Below are 17,835 nucleotides of genomic sequence, written 5' to 3' on the forward strand. Positions count from 1 at the left end.
TGAGTAGGGGTGGGTTGTAAAATAATCTAGATTTCTCCAGGCAAATATTTCCTTTGGCTTCACTGATGATGTTACACAAAAGCAAAAGTTACTGAGATTCTTTATCCTTCATGTTTACCAAGATTCTGTTAGCCTCCCCGACGTCTGTGCCTGTAGAATTAAAGGAAGCTCGTCACACCGTGCGGTGCTTGGGGCAAGAGAGAAGTGTGTGTTGGGGGTGGGGGACTGCTTGTGGAATGGTTCTTGGGGTTTGAAACAGTCTTTGCTGCCAATGTGATGTTTGCTAACAGACAGTTTATAAATCAAGTGGAGGAAGAAAATAGGGATTGCCTTTCTAATAAACCTGAAATTACAAATGTGAAAGCGGGGAATACATACTTGTTCAAAAATATATAAGTAAATGAAATAAACCCACAGTATTGGGGAGAATCGCATTTTTAAAATATCTCGATTATTTTGATATGAAAGTTTTATTTCAAAGTTCTTAAAAGTGGTAACTTTTAATGTTCCTGTTAGTGCTGTTGAGTCAATTCTGACTCCCAGCGACCCTGTGGACAGCAGAGCAGAACCCTGCCCGGTCTTTTTGTACCATCCTCTCGCCTTCCAGCGCTCTATCAGACAATTCTCCGCTGCTCTTCACAGGGTTTTCATGGCCAATTTTTTTGGAAGTGGGTGGCCAGGCCCTTCTTTCTAGTCTGTCTTAGTCTGGAGTCTCTGCTGAAACCTGTCCTCCATGGGTGACCCTGCTGGTATTTGAAAAACTGGTGGCACAGCTTTCAGCATCACAGCAACATGCAGCTGCCACAGTATGACAACCAACAGATGGGGTGGTGTGGTTCCCTGACCAGGAAACGAACCCAGGCCGCAGTGGTGAGCACGCTGAATCTTAACCACTAACCCCCAGGGCTGGCGAGTTTTCCTGTGTACTGTGTTCCAAATTTATCTCAATACAGATGAAAACTATGTGTGAAGTATATTCCTTCAAAGAAGAAAAAAAAACTGCCACTGACATTTTATATTTGTAATAGATTTCTTAACACATGTACATATATGTAAATAAAAGTATACTGTCAAAGAGACAGGTTTTTAAGATGTCAACGTGCAGTAGGGATTGAAAAGACGTGATTCTATCCTGGAAAGGACACTGTGCTCAGTCAGACGTTAGTTCTGGCTTGAAAATATATCTCGACTGCAAACTTTGGACCGTAAATTTTCCATGTCTTCTGTTTATGGGGATTATCCAGTTCGCTTCTTGAAAGATAAAGCCTAGAATAGAAAAAAAATCATTACGTTTAATTTTGGGCTAAGAGGAAAGCCATGCAGCCGGGCCCGCTTGTTAGAGCTTTAGAAGAGACCTGGCCACCGTTAGGCTCAGCCCCTTCTCAGAGCCCGTCCTCCCACCTTCTCTAGGGAGACGCAAAGTATCTTAATCCTCAGTAACACAGCAGTAACAACATGTCGTCGATTCTTTTAACATTGCCTGTAATGGAGTTAATGACATCTGGGTTTAATAAAATAAGTTTCTATATGTGACAAATCAGCCAGAGAGACTCGATGTGTATTAAAACCCAGTAATAAAATACTGAGTGTCTTTTAAATGATGAAGCTGACATTTTCAGCTGATTAAGAATCTTGTAACTAATAAAAACAGCTTTACTAGGTAGTATGGAAATTTAAATGTTAAATCTTTAGAAACACATAAGTGAGGAGAAAAGTCATCTAATTTGTTGCCTCTCCTATATGATTATGGTGTTTTAAAGGAAAAAACTGTTCTTAGCAAGAACCACTTTTCAGGAGTAGCATCAAGTGACGTTCTGCCCAGATGTCTATATGAGGGACTTTGTTCCTGTTAGGAATCAAAGTTTATTGTTTGCAAACATCTAGGGAAAAAATTGCTAGAAATTTTCCATTAAATCCAAAGTTCAGTCTATCAGAACCCATTAGATGTGTGTCGTTGTAAGTGTGTAGGCCGGATGTTCAGTTCAGTGTTGCGTCACTGGACTTGTGTGATTAGATTTAGTTCAGGGTTGAAGGAAAGGCTAGGCTTGCATGTAGTGAGAACTATCAATTCATGCCACGTACAGTCACAACCACTTCTTCAAAACTCACCTGCACAATGTTTTGAATATTACTTTCCTTTTGTATTTCATGGTATGGTGATACCAATGATCTGAAATTTTCAGCACCACAAAACATACTCCTTAAAGTGAAGAACTTATAGACTCAGGAATGAGTTTCCAGATATGGTAGAAGATTCTTTGGAATAATAATCTTCAAATCAATTAATTTTTAAAAAAGCTTTCCCAATTTAGTTATTAGAAAATCCTTTTAAATGGGAGACTATTAATGATTTTTGTTAGCTGTCTTTATGATACTTATTCTGTCTTATAACTTCTGCCATTGATATAAATGAGTCAATCAGCTTTTAAACTAGCTGAAGCCTTGCTAGGTGATGCCTTCTTTTGGAAGAGAATTTGGTGGTGGCCGGTCATCAGTAAATCAACACATACTGAGGACCTGCCATATTCGAGGTACTGAGCAGACTCATATTAAACTTCCATGGGAGGGATTTACCACCACACCCGAGATCTGATTATAATACATTTTAACTTATAATGCAGTCCTATGGTATAGACCTTGAGGATGATGCAACAGGGGGTCTCAAGAATAACCATATTTTTTAAATACTCAGATTAAGATGGGTAAGGCAATGAAGAGTGGTGACTAGAGGACTTTTTGGTTTCTATAAATTGAGCTTATGGTAATCAGCAAAAGACTTGCCATTTCACCTTACACATACATTGAAGATGAAGCCATTTCTACTGGATTATATCATAGCCATACCTGTTTTTCATGAATGATGTATGAAACCAGAAGAAAAACGGGCATTTGTCATAGTACTTAGGAATATTCTAAAAAGACATGGTTTAAAAATAAAAGGTTATTTTTCATAGTAAAATTGATACCAAGAACTAATCATTCCAAAGTGATTAAAATTCCTTCCTTTATTCTTGTTTATCAAACAATTGTAGCCATTAAATATGCAGCACTTACAGTCTTTAACATTACACTTAACACACAAAGGAGAAGGCTTTAAGAGACGGCTCTTTTTTTTTTTTTTTTTTTGAGGAAGATCAGCCCTGAGCTAACATCCGCCACCAATCCTCCTCTTTTTGCTGAGGAAGACTGGCCCTTAGCTAACATCTGTGCCCATCTTCCTCTACTTTATATGCGGGACCCCTACCACAGCATGGCTTGTCAAGCGGTGCCATGTCCGCACCTGGGATCCGAACCGGTGAACCCTGGGCCGTCCAAGCGGAACGTACGAACTTAACTGCTGCGCCACTGGGCCGGCCTGAGACTGCTGTTCCTGCGCCACTGGGCCGGCCCGAGACTGCTGTTCTTTTGCTGTTTCTACCAAAAATTTCAAGGAAATCTATTTTTTCTGTGATAGGTATTTATAAATGTAGACAGTGGTCTTTTAATCTGGTTTAGATAGTGCTAAACAGAATCTACTAAGGATCTATGATTATTTATGCCCAAATATATTGTCCATTTCTACAAGGAGCAGCTGCATTGGATAATTAACCGTCATTATTGATGATGATAAAAATACCTAAATTTTTTGAAAGTGCTTTCATCTCATGGCCCTGGAAAATCACAAAGGCCAGGTATTACTAATGTCAATGGGTCAATGCCGTTACACCAGTGCTTCTGCTTGGTGTAGAGACCACTGATAGAGAATTCAAACTGGTCCATTATTCAAGGGGTAACCATCCACTGTGGGAACAATCCAGGTCACCTGCTTCAACATATTTACCATTTCAATACTTAACAGATTCTCTCCCAACAGGGAGCAAGCAGCAGCTGAAGGAAGGCACAGGAAATAAGTTTTAAATTGATCAGCATATTTACTTATTGGCAGTTCTCTTTGGTGATTTAATAGGAAGATGAAACTACTGAGGCTTAGAAATTTGTTATATACAGAATAATACACATTTTTTTTTTAGGAAGATTAGCTCTGAGCTAACATCTACTGCCAATCCTCCTCTTTTTGCTGAGAAACTGGCCCTGAGCTAACATCCATGCCCATCTTCCTCTACTTTATATGTGGGACGGCTGCCACAGCAGGGCTTGCTGAGCGGTGCCATGTCCGCACCCGGAATCCGAAGGTGAACACCGGGCCGCCGAAGCAGAACGTGCGAACTTAACTGCTGCACCACCAGGCTGGCCCTACTCACACATTTTATGACTATCAATATAAACTATATACGTGATATTCAGAGTAATGACAATGGCAGACGTTCAGTTTTTCATAAAGTAAATATTAGATTAAAACTACCATTTACAATGTATTATAAATCAATTCAGAGGAAAATAAAATCTCCCTCACTTTAAAGTATTTTGTAAATTATGGGGAGTGATGAATTTTTTTTTTTTTAGTTTGGCACAAGCTAGTGTTATTTTTTAATTTTTTTTAATTTTTATTTTTTTCGGATGTACATCATATTTCAAATTCTGTATACATTACATCATGTTCACCACCCGAACACTAATTATAGTGCATCCCCTTGGGGAGTGATGTATTTTAAAGATACAAAACAAAAATGTGATCACTGCTATAGAGTAAAACATACCTTTGTTGTTTTAACATCTTGGTTTTTGTATTTTTTTCTTATTTGAAAGTTAATCCATGCAAATTGTATAGAATTTAGAAAAAACAAATGAGCAAGAGAATTTTAAAATTACATATGCTTTTCTTTTAAAAAAAAAATTATAGATCTGACTTGTTGCTTTTCTTTTCTCCCTCTCCCTGGCTAGGGATTGACATCTCCTATCATCTCCCTTGTTGGGAATTGTAGCAAAGGAAATCCCAAACCAGAATCAAAGACCAGACAAGAATAATGGCATAGGTTGTTTCTTGATTACTCACGGAGGAAGAGAAAAATTGCACTTTCACGTCGTCATACAGAGGTGGACAGTTAACTGGAGTAATTATCACTCTGTCTGTTTCCACATCATGATGTATCTGTGAATGAATACATGGAGTTCAGAACTATAAACCTAGCTAATAATGAGATAATGAGTAGAACAGCGAAGTTCACGTTCACTTATTGAGGCTTCCTATATTTATTGAGTACTCTTGGTCTCATAGCCCAATCACATGTATATCTACACGTTAATCATTATTTCTATAAAGTTGCAATACTGTTGTTTACATTTTTGAAAGGCCAACATATCTGAGGGTTATGGTGGGGCACTGTTGAAAAGCAAGTATTCAATTTTCTATTAGAGGTTTACCAAGTAAACTTTACTGTTGAATGTGTGTCACTCAATTTTCATATATTAGGAACATGCTAAGAAGCTCAATTTTAAAGTTGATATTCACATTCAAAAAGCAATGCATAATTGGTCACGTTCTATCCAAAATGTTGTGATTGCTGATGGGATCATAGACCTTGTTCCTAGCAGACTGCTGGATGGAGTGGCCAAAGATATGTCAAGTTTCTGGAATGAGCAACTTTGAAGCTATACTGAATATTTCTGTTATTGCTTCATCCTTGTATAATAGTGGCACCACAGTGAGAAAGGTCTATACTAGACCTTGTGAAAAATACAGAAGAAGGTGCAGACTCAGTTGACGCTTCAGGGAGCTATACACATAAGGAACAATAGTAGCATGGCATATAATGACATGTCAAGTTGTATGATGAAGACTGAGTGTGCTGTTGTGTGCTTCAGGGGAGGTTAACCAGAGGTATAGAATGAGAAAGCTTCACTAAGGGGGTAGAAATTGAGTTGGGCATGGAAGGACTTGTATAAATGAAGAAGAGCATTGAAAAGATAATCCAGTTCAGGCAGGAGGCAGCTGGGGGTGGGGGATGGGGCCAGAAAGAGGAAGGGGGAGGAAAGACCAACAAAAACATGAATCAGACATTATTGTGTTCCAAAGGCCAAAGGGGACCCAGTCTACTTGGAGTGGAGACTGCAGGTCAAGTTATGATGGAAATAAGCTCAGGTATGATAGGGCTGTATCTTGAGAGTTGAAGAGCCAGGGAAATAAGAAGGAAGTTGTTGAAGAATATGGTGGGGCATTTCCTTTGTGACAAAGTGGCCTGATAATTATCACATATAACATTTATTTAGTGATTAATAGCTCACAAAGCAACTTCAACTATATTATGTAATTTAATCCTCACAACACTTGAGATGTAATCTTTATTTTACAGATAAGAATACTGAGCCAAATATAGTAACTGGCTTTGACCATGGGCACGCAGTTTGTCTTCTGCTCTACCTATAAGCTTTTCACAATGAGAGCAGTATTTCAGGATGCATATTGCAGGATCCTATATACTGCATTATAAGGAGAAAGAAAAGGTAAGGAGATGATTGTAGAAATCTAGGCGTGAGCAAATGAGGTTCTAGACTAGGTGGTAGCAATGGGAACAGAAAGGAAGGGAGAGAGTGAAGAGAGATTTCAAAGGTATAATCAGCGGGAATTGGTGACTAACTGAATATAGGGGGCCAAGGCAAAGAGAGAACCAAAGATAATACCAAATTTGAAGGCCTGAGCGAGAGAATGCTGGTGTCATTTGCAGAAGCAGAGGAAAAGCTCATTTGATAAATACGGATTGACAAATGTGTTTGAATTGTTAGGGCAGAGACTGTCCATGTTGTAGCTCCAGTATCTATCACACAGTGGGTGCTCATAAATATATTGAGTGAATGAAAGAAAAAAATTATAGTTTAAGCCAGGGGGATGGATGAACAGAACCAATAATAGAGTATGTGTGGAGAGAAGAACAGAAAGCCAAGGATCAGGCCTCGGTGAGTGCCCTCAGTTGGGAGGGGGGCACAAAAAGAAGGGAAAGGAGTGCTGTTGGAGAGGTAATAGTAGAACTAGAGACAGAAGCCTGAGAATTTTAAAAGTTAATTTTTCTTAGACCCATTAAGGAAGCTTGCTTATTGCTTCAGAAAAGGTCCATAGTCTTAGGCATTTCTCCAACATGTAAGAAAACATTGACTACCAGCTCCCATTGCTTTGGGTAAAGAGATTCCTCTTGCATTGTTTCTCACAGAGCAGTTCCATGGGACATCTGAGTTAGAATGACTTGGGACATCACTAAGTCTAGAGATTCCTGGGCCCCAAACCAAATTTCCTGAATTATACTTTTGGGGTGCAACCTAGGAATCTGCATCTTACAAGCTCCTAGGTGATTTTCATGCACACTAAAATTTCACAATCAGTGCCATCCAATAAAAGGACCATGAGGCAGCATCCCACAAAGCACAACCAGAAGAATCTACAACTAGAATATACACCTACGTACTGGCAGGGGGTGGGGGAGAGGCCTTTGGGGAGAAGAAGAAGAAAAAACAAATAAGATTGGCAACAGATATTAACTCAGGTGCGAATCTTAAAAAAAAAAACAACCAAAAGGATTCCTTTAAAAAGAAAAAATACTCTGGTAGATTCCTGGGAAACTGCTTGACATTTATGGAAAAATGAAAGACAATGCAACACTCTGAACTGAAAATATATTCTGGAAAATGCCCTGAAAAAACTAGTTTGAACAGTGAGTTTAATTTAGCTCTGACTAGGGACACTCAGTCGGATGGTAACCAGAAAGCAACTTGGCCTCTCTTTGTGGTGAGCACTGGTCTGGGGAGGTCAAGATGCTGATTTGACATTGAGATTGAGACAAATACCAGAATTTTCAGTTCACGTGCTTTCTCTTACCCTACAGTTCTTGGAAGCAGCACAGACAAAGACAATCCTTTTACGCATTATTATTTGTACTTTCAGATCACGTCCATTTCCATTTCCAACACCTGAATGAAATTAAAAAGTTAGGCTGGTTAGAGCAAAGATCAAAATGTCTCCCCAATTAAAATTATGGATTAAAACGAGAAAAGATTATCCCAGCTAACAACGTGTCAATATAGAAACATTTGGGACATGCATAGATTTTGTCTTTGAAGGACAAGGCTTTAAGCCCAAATCTGTCTCCTAAAGCAGACATTATAAGGCTGGAGAAAAATAAAAAGTCATATAGGTCAGCTTCTAAGACTTAGAATCTCATCTTTTCATCTTTCTAAGAAAAAAAAAAATAGAAAAGGTGACTTGCAACCTTCCTTGTTAATGTGTTTCTTTCTTCAGACTTCTAATCATGATGTTTCTTAACAAATTTAAGTCCAGTTCCTAGCACAGTCTCTGAAAATATCGAATATCTGTATCCAAACATTTCTACGGTGGTCAGGATGTATTTACAGACAGATGGTTTCTTGCTCCTTTTTCAATTCCAATGGCCCACTTCCCTTAGCATTTCCTCAAAGGGCTGGTTTCTCAAGCCTCCAATTAATTTTTATTGTTTTCCTTTCAACCCTGCATATTTCACTTAAATATGCATGGAACTAAAGGTACAAAACTAAAACAAATATTCAAATAAAGTCATATACTAATCATTCTTTTTTTTTTTCCAAGGAAGATTAGCCCTGAGCTAACTACTGCCAGTCCTCCTCTTTTTTGCTGAGGAACGCTGGTCCTGAGCTAACATGCATGCCCATCTTCCTCTACTTTATATGTGGGACGCCTACCACAGCATGGCGTGCCAAGTGGTGCCATGTCTACACCCAGGATCCGAACCGGCGAACCCTGGGCCTCTAAGAAGCGGAACATGTGCACTTAACTGCTGCGCCACCAGGCCCCCCATATACTAATCATTCTTGATTGTTCATCTTATATTATGTTTGTGTTGCTTTCTCTAATACCGTATTATTTTTTTTTTATGTTTTTTTTATAGCCTTTTTTTTTGTTAAGATTTTATTTTTTCCTTTTTCTCCCCAAAGCCCCCCGGTACATAGTTGTATATTCTTTGTTGTGGGTCCTTCTAGTTGTGGCATGTGGGACGCCGCCTCAGCGTGGTTTGATGAGCAGTGCCATGTCCATGCCCAGGATTCAGACCAACGAAACCCTGGGCCGCCTGCAGCGGAGCATGCGAAGTTAACCACTCGGCCACGGGGCCAGCCCCAAATACCGTATTATTGATTTGTCATTAGGAATCATGGTTTCTTTGCCTCAGCTCCCTCTGTCCTATTCCAGTTGCAAATCTTCTTCCTACTGATGTCTACCAGAGATCAGTAAAATGTAGAACTAAACTAAGTCAAATGCTTATCACATGACAAGAAAAGGGCATTGATTTATAAGCTTAAATTAATTCTCACACCTTTAAAATTTTTAAATAATTGAAGTATACTTACATGACTTAAAAATAAAAGGTAAAACAGATGAAGTGAAAAGTCTCTGTCTCACCCATCTTCCCGTTTAGTTCTCCAGCCCCAAATAGATAATCGCTACTATTAGTTTCTTGCTTTTCATGCATACATAATCAAATATGAATATATATTCTCCCAGAGAATTTTATGTGTACACACACACAAATATGAATCCACATTACTGCCCCCTTTTGTCTTACAGAAATTGTTGCATACCATAGTACTGTCCTGTACCTTGCATTTTTTTAACACACATTAAAAATTTTATTTAACTCCTTAATTAATAAGGAACCAGTAAAATGTTACAGCTGGTTCAAAGTACTGCACATTTATAGGCAAATAAGGAATGATGAATTTACAGATATAAAACTGTCAACAATCAATCACTTTTCACTGAACACAACTAATTTGCTTTTCTATGTACAAAAATTATTTGCATTATTATCAGTTTTCTACAACTTACAGAGTTGTAGAATAGCTTAAAGACCATGAGAGGTGGAGGGAACCACGGAAGGGCACCCTAGACAAGATACTGCCTGTTTCAAAGTCTTCCACACTTTTTCCTGACAGTCTCCCATCCCCTTTCTGTTGTGATCAAAACAATCTGAAAGGAAGATTATTATTCCAAAAGAAGGCTGGTGTCATTAGGTTTGGCCTGATGATTTACATGGTGCAGCAAGAATTTTAACTTCCCATAGAGGCCTTCTTAAGTTGGCCCCACAAGCCTAGACCCACATTGTACTGAACAGCTGCTATGGTCACAACTTTCTATCTGGAAGTCTTCATGAGGAATCTCAAATTGGACTTTTAAAATCCTCTATTTTATGTTAGCCCGAGATTAGGAAACCAAATGCATGAAATTCTCCATTTTTCACCTGCAGTACTTAAAAATTTGGGTTAGTTCCTCTGTTCACCACATCTGCACCTTATGGTTTTACTAAATGTCTCCACAGAGTTTAAATAAAATTCAAAATATTAAGAGAGAAGTCACAGTCTTAGGATACAATATCAGACTGGAACAACATATGAAATTCTAGAACTTATTAAAAACATTTCTAAGCTTAGGATTTTGAGAAACTAATCTTATTCTCATTGTTCATATTAGAGAAATGCATTAAAACTCCATTAAACTAGGAGGCCGCCCCGTGGCCGGGCAGTTCAGTCCGCGCGCTCCGCTGCCGCGGCCCAGGGTTTCGCTGGTTCAGATCCTGGGTGTGGACATGGCACTGCTCGTCAGGCCACGTTGAGGCGGCGTCCCACATGCCACAACTAGAAGGATGTGCAACGAAGATATATAGCTGTCTACCGGGGGGATTGGGGAAGATAAAGCAGAAAAAAAAAAAAAAAGATTGGCAACAGCTCAGGTGCCGATCTTTAAAAAAACTCCATTAGACTAAATGCCTGTTTGCCTGTTTTGAATAGTTTAATACTCACAGAAGTTTGTATAGATACTGTTATTCCCATTGTTAACAAAGAGGAAACTGAGGCAGAGTGTGCACTCAGGTACCATACAGGCTCTCACACCATCCAGTTGGTCTATAGTTGGTTTTAAATTTCTTAGAGGAAGAAACTGCTCCAAGAGCCAACTGTGTTGCCTCTCACTCTGTGGAATAAAGCAGCCTTGCAGTCTAGTGTGCAGGGCCCCACTGAGTGTGGGAAGGAAGGGGAGCAAAGCGCTTCTGACCTCTACTGGGCAGCCTCCTGTTAGAACAGGCTGTGTTTCTAGGCTTTGCCTGCATGATGCTTGCTTGAAAATCTAGACCAAAATTTCCCACAGAAACAATGCTACTAGGTTGAAGTTGGTTTCAGAAGCCAGAAACCTACATAATCTGTTTGTGGTAATCCACCAAAATTCCTCACCACCACCTCTTGGTGATGGTGATATGGGTGGGTGTGTGTGCATGGAGGAGGTATGTAAATAATTTGAAAAAAGCATTTTATATTTTAACAACTGTAATCTATCTTTTCAACTATGTAGTATATATATATTTATTTAAAGATTTTTTTATTTGTAAATGATTGGATGAAATGCTAAAAAAAATAAATATCTAGATCTTACTTTGTGTGACTCTTCAGAATGCTGAAAACACTAGGCTGTCTGGGTGGTTACCAATGCTCTGGCACCATTCCACCCATGAGAGGTCCAGCACTCAGCACCTCCTCATGGTCTACAATCTGGCTGTTGCTTTAGGGATCAGAAGCCTCACCCCCTGCTGCACCTCTGGCAGTGAGAGTGAGGCCCTATCCCCTTTCTGCTGAGACATCCCTGCCTTCCCACCTCCTGGAGGTGAGCTGTGCAGGAAAGAGAGGTGAGTGATGGAGAAATAGAGACATGGGACTTGAGGCCAGTTCCTCTCCCTTCCTTCCTTTCTTTTCTTTCTCAAGTCCCAGAGATGGACGATCTGACCAATTTTCCTGCCTCCCTGGGCGCTGGTGGATCCCAGTCTCTCTCCATCATTCTTGAAGCAGGCAAACATCAATTCTTTTGAAGCTTATAAGGATTTTTACTCCTGGTAATAATCAGTAACAGTTGGGGCGTTGAAAGACACCCCATACAGCCCAGGTTTCTCTCAACCCTTTCCAGGCTCATGTGGATTCAGGTAGGGAAGATCTAAGCACTGTCCCCTCAAGAAGCTTTCCCTGACCCCCAGGCTGGGTGGGGCCCAGACTCTGTGTGCTCCCAACACTGTGGTCAGCTCTTTATCTTCGTACTCATTCCGCCCCTCTGCTAACCACCCAGGGACTCCTTAAGGGCAGAGAAACACTAGCGTGGGGCTGGCCCAAAGCAGGTATTCGGTAGTTATTTGTAAAAAGAATTTGTGGCGACAAAATTCATTTGCTGTTTGGGCATTTAAGACATCTTGATGGAGCTGCTGAGAGTGAGGGGGCTACAGGTGGAGGAGGGAGGGCAAAAGGAGAGACCAGGGTGGTGAGAAAACAAAGGGTCTCTGAAAGGAGTAGGTGAGAAAATGGTAGAGATGCTGCTGCCAAGACCATCCCTGAACTAGAGGTGGGTATGAGAGAGAAGTGGTCTCCAGGGCTCACAGGCCCTTCCTCTCTTCTGCATCAGAGGTTCCACTCTGAAAAGTCCACCTGGGCTGAGACCAGAGCAGCAATAAGAACAAGAGAAAAGGGAAGGGGATGGACCCCCCAAAGTGGTGATGGGAGAGGAACGGAGAAGATGTCTAAGGGTTGCTAATATGAGCACAGCACTGCTAGGCCAATAGGAAATTCCAGGGGGAGGGGTTCATATGTGAGGATACATAAAAAGACAACTGTGAGTTGGGATTGTCTGTTTTATATAACCGTAAGGGAAACTCTCTCGAATAGTAAGAACACTGGCCTTCCTGCCCAATTTTCCAATTATACTAAAGCACTTACCATGAATTGAATGAACAATAATTTTTTTTATCATAAGTATCCTTCTTGGAGGAAGATTCATATTGTAGATATTTTTCACAGCTGCAAAGTATCCAACATACCTATTCTGCAAAACAACAGAAGCCTCAGTTTAAGTGGAGATGAAAAGTCTAAAGTCAGCATTCCTGATTTTTTTTCTATACATAGAACTTGTTAAGGAGAGTAATTAATTAAGGAAACATTTATTGGATGACATTATATGAATCTACATACATGCCATTATAGGCGTTTTTATATATGTTGCCTCACGACTGAATATCTACCTTAAAAAAAGATACTGAACTAAGTGCTGTGGGGAAGGAACAAGAAAGGAGCCAGGTGTTGCTTATAGGCTGCTATGACTGAGAGGTTGACCAACCAGAACCAACAAAGCAGTTTCAACAACATTACAGTGAGATGCAGCTAACTGCAACTGTGAAAAAGGTCGATCCAAGGGTAGAAGCTTGACTGTGACGGAGTTAAAGGAAGGCTTGTGGTTTGGTGGAGAGTCGCCTCCTAGGCATGAGAGAACTGCAGATGTGAAAACTCAAGAGGAAGACTTCTCTAGGCCAGTGGTAGATACATATTCTTCTCTCGTTCCTTCACTTTGCATTTCCCCAATTCTATTTTCAAGGAAGCCCTGTCCTTTTTAGTCTAGTTCTTCTCCTGTGGCAGGCTGCTCACAAGGGCTCTCTCCTTGAATCTTTCTTCAAGAAGCTGAAGAGTTCAGGTACTGAATCAACTGGACTTAAAAGTTCGCGGACTCTTCTGCACCCAATGAGAAGTGTTAAATTAACTGCCATACTTTGCATTGGAAAGGGCCAGTCAAGGGAAGCGCTCTTGCAATTTCTTAACTCAGAGGTGGATGAAATGTAGTCTGTAGAATGGCCCACAATGCAGGGTCAGAATTTGACGGTATCTGAGAATTACCTCCCCACATGGAGGGAACTCTGTCCTGGGGCTTTGCCAACACAGCTCAGAAACCTGGGGCCGGGTCCTTGTATTGCTCTCCCAGTGAATCAGAAAAGATTCTGTTGTAGCCTAGGGAGTGCCAGTTCTGGACCAAAGTTAGAGAAACTGTGCATGACTACAGAAGAAATGGGGAAGGGAATCTGTACAGCGAGAGTCCTTGAAGGAGTTACATCTCGCGTCCCCTTGGCTTCTGCCACTAGATTCTTGATCTTTCATTAAAGGATGTAACCCATCATGGCCCTAAAGCTGCTCTTACTCTCACTCTTCCTTCTCCTTCAGCCTAAAACAACAGGGTTTGTAACAGAAGTTAATAAGACAAGCATCTATTTAGTAAGCATTCACTACAAACAAAGGAGATACTATAAGAGGTGCTTTGGGATGCCAAGGTTGGGAAGATGGGTAAGACATGGGCCTTGTCTGCAAAAGGGGCAGAGAAGTCACCACTTCAAATAGCTAGAGAATAATATAAAGTCACTTAGTCCCTAAAAGAAACACAAAGGGATATAAAAACTGAAAAAGCAAGAGACTACATCAGGCTGGGAAGAGAAAAGGACTCCAGGAAAAAGGGTCCACATGAGCAACAGCATGTGGGTATAAAGTGGTACCAGGCTGAGAAACAGCAAATGGTCCAAACGTGTTAGAGCGTAGGACATGTGAATGTACATTATGGAAGAAATGGCTGGAAAAATAAGATCTTGATGCCAGATTAAAATGTTTATATTTGTTGCCCTTGGCAGAGGGGAGCCATTATGGATTTTGAGCATGGAAATGTCATGATTAGAGCCGGGCTTCAGTAAGTTCAAGTATTACTTTTAGCCTATAGCTTATTACTATCTTTTTTTTTTCTTGGGTGTGGCAGAAAAGTATCAGTGGATAAGGCTGAGTTCTTTTGCCCCAAACTAAACTTCTAGAGCCAGCAGTTACTAAATTTCCAGAGCCAGCTAACAAGGCCAAGGTTATCTATTCAGCTCCCATCACTTCATTCAAAGAAAACTTTCTTTCACAGCCGCATCCACATCTACTTAACAATTGCCAACCAACTCTCACTTCGGTTTGAGAGGCAATATAGAAAAGGCAAAAACAGATGAGATGCTGTGCAGAGGATGGGAAATAATGGGCTTCAGAGTCTGACAGATCTAGACTTGAGTTCTTGGTTCAAAAAAATTTCACTGAACTTCAATGTTCTAATCTGTAAAATGGGAATCACAATGGTGCCCTCTCATGGAGTTATTGAGAGTATTAAAGGAGATAATGAATACAAAGCACTTAGCCTGGTTCAACAAAGTCTAGTATGTTGTAAACTCTATAGGATAAATGTCCAAGTTCCTTCAATAAACAAAGTACAAGGAATAAAGAAGAGAGATGGAAAACCTATAAACTAAAAGAGACTTAACAGACAAAGAAACCAAATGAAATGTGTGGCCCTTGTTTAGACCCTGATTGAAACAAACTAAATTTAAAAAAAGATTTAAAGATAATTGTGGAAATTTAAACATGGAGTAGACATTTGAAATTATTAAGATATTATTAAGGTATAATATTCTTAGATGTGATAAATGGTTTTAAGGGTTTTTTAAAGAGTCTTTATGTTAGATGTCACACTAAAATATCTGTGGGATAAAATGATCTCATGTCTGGGATTTCCTTCAAAATAATCCAGGTATAGAGAAAGGATGGAGAGTGAGTGTGTGTGTGTGCACGCGTGCGAGGAGAATGGGGAGAGAATGGATGAAACATGGTTGGCTATATGATGAAATGATTGTTGAAGTGGTGAGGTGACTGTAAGGAATTTATTATATGATTGTCTTGACTTTTTGTGTGTGTGTGAGTAAGTTTCACCCTGAGCTAACATCCATTGCCAATCTTGCTCTTTTTTTTGCTTGAGGAAGATTGTCCCTGAGCTAACATCTGTGCCAATCACCCTCTACTTTGTATGTGGGATGCCTCCAAAGCATGGCTGATGAATGGAGTAGGTCTGCACCTGGGATCTGAACCTGCAAACCCTGGGCTGCAGAAACAGAATGTGTGGAACTTTAATCACTTGGCCATAGGCCGGCCCTGTCTTGACTTCTTATATTTGAAAAAGTCCACAATAAAATGTTTTCAAAAGGAAAAAATAGGGTAATAGCATATATTTCACATGGGTTGTCTGAATATGAAATGAGCTAATATATGTAAAAGTACAATAGTGACTGGTATATAATGGGTTTTTGAAAAATGTTAATTTCCTCTTTTCTCGCTCTTTAAAAACACAGCCTCCCCATCTCTCTTTCTCTCTCTCTCTCTCACACACACACACATGTGTGCACATACACACTTGTGATGTTCTGCAAGGGCTGAATTGTCCCAGTAGGGGTTTGTGAAAGACTCAGTTCCTTTCTGCAGGGAAATAAAAGGCTGATGTCTTTAGATATTTTCAGAGGTCTGGAACCTTAGAATTGGACCTTCCTACTTTGGGAGGGGAATCAACTCCTGAATTCTGTAAACAATAACCAATATAAAATGGAAAGCAGGATGCTCTGGGGAGAACTCAGTGCTTGCAAAGCACAGGCATGCCATAGGCATGGCTCTCGGGCCCTGGGAAGGATCCAGGCCTGTCACGGGGCACCCAAGTGCTGCTACCTGATCACCAAAGGAGAAAAGTCTAAATGAAACTAAGTAATAGGCACCAATCTTAACCAAATTCCCCAAAGAACCCACCTTTTTTAAAAAGAAACTTACCTGGGAAGGAGTTTCTACTCCCTGAAATTTAGAGCTGCTGGTTTTATCTGTTCGTCGTTCTCCAAAATAATAAAGGCTCTCCTATAGAAAAGGGGACAATCCAATCATGGCTCATTTTCACTTTCCTTTCCTATATAAGGTATTCTTAAAGTTTCAAGGCACATTATTTCCTTAAATCAGTGGTCTTTGGGCAGAGGCTATCCAATATAACAAAACTAAGAAGGCAACATGAAGGTCTGCTCTCATCCAAAGGTTGATAAAGACATGGAGTTTCAGAGTTGGAAAGACCTTAGAGATCATCTGGTCCTTCTTCCTACCTTTCCATTTTACAAATAGGGAAGATTGAGACCAAAAGAAAACCAAGTGACCTGTCACGGAGACGTATGCAGCCAGTTGAGAGAGCACAGGCCCAGAGCATAGGTCTCTGGCTCTCAGTCTAGGGCTCTGGGTCAATGGCTTTTGATCTTTTTATTTTTTATTTATTTTATTTATTTTTTTTTTGAGGAAGATTAGCCCTGAGCTAACTACTGCCAGTCCTCCTCTTTTTGCTGAGGAAGACTGGCCCTGAGCTCACATCTGGGCCCATCTTCCTCTACTTTATATGTGGGACGCCTACCACAACATGGCTTGCCAAGCGGTGCCATGTCCGCAGCTGGGATCCGAACCGGCAAACTCCGGGCCGCCAAAGTGGAACTGTGCCACTGGGCCGGCCCTGATCTTTTTATTTTAAAGCTACAATCTACATTAATAAACCTAGGACACACACACACACACACCCCTGAAACAAAAGTTTCACAAAATAATACTACCATTTGACATTTTCTATTTAATCTATTTTATTTTATTAAAAAACATGCTGGTCACAACCCAATAAGTTGATTTACAACTCACTGATAGATCATGATCCATAGTTTGAAAAACACTGTCCTAGAACATCCATTTTATAATTTGTGTGTCTCAAATTAGAAAAAAAGAAGATGGTGGAATTAGAGTGCTGGGCATTGTGCATAACCCACAGCTCCTCTTATCTGGACTGGCGGCCAAACGAGGAGCAGAGCTGCTGAGAGTGTGTCCTTTAAGTGGTAACCTCTCAGCAAGATCATGGCAGAAAAAAGACTGACGACCCTACTTAAAGACGTAGAAACAGCCCACTCTGTCTTCTCACAAATTTCTAGAGGGCACAGACCCCACATATACTGAGTACGCAAAGATAATAATATTCGGGCAAGACTGCTCTGAGTTGAAAAATGATACCGTCTGTCTTCCTAGCACTTCTGAGGATGTTTAAGGTCCTTTGGAGAATTTACCTCATCAATCTTGGTACTATTCTTGTGAGGAAGGAAGAATTCTGCAGTTGGTGGGAGTAACAGCAGATCTGGGACTAGGGGAGGCGAGTAAAACCTCTAGATTGCTGAGTATTTGTACAATTGCATAACTTGGACCTTACTCATCTCATCTCAATCC

At 40.3% G+C, this 17,835-nt stretch overlaps 1 protein-coding gene across 1 annotated transcript; it reads right to left on the reverse strand.

The window, feature by feature from the left end:
* Positions 1-927: 927 nt before the first annotated feature.
* On the reverse strand, positions 928-16,452 carry LOC139043689 (phosphatidylinositol 3,4,5-trisphosphate 3-phosphatase TPTE2-like; the record flags this gene model as incomplete). Its single annotated transcript, XM_070503606.1, has 6 exons — positions 928-1,266; positions 2,845-2,912; positions 4,934-5,029; positions 7,745-7,815; positions 12,652-12,766; positions 16,372-16,452. Coding segments are annotated over 6 exons (543 nt in total), but the record flags the coding sequence as incomplete, so codon positions are not given.
* Between the last annotated feature and the right edge of the window lie 1,383 nt (positions 16,453-17,835).

Source organism: Equus asinus, unplaced genomic scaffold (genome assembly GCF_041296235.1).
Source record: "Equus asinus isolate D_3611 breed Donkey unplaced genomic scaffold, EquAss-T2T_v2 contig_317, whole genome shotgun sequence".
NCBI classification, from domain to species: domain Eukaryota; kingdom Metazoa; phylum Chordata; class Mammalia; order Perissodactyla; family Equidae; genus Equus; species Equus asinus.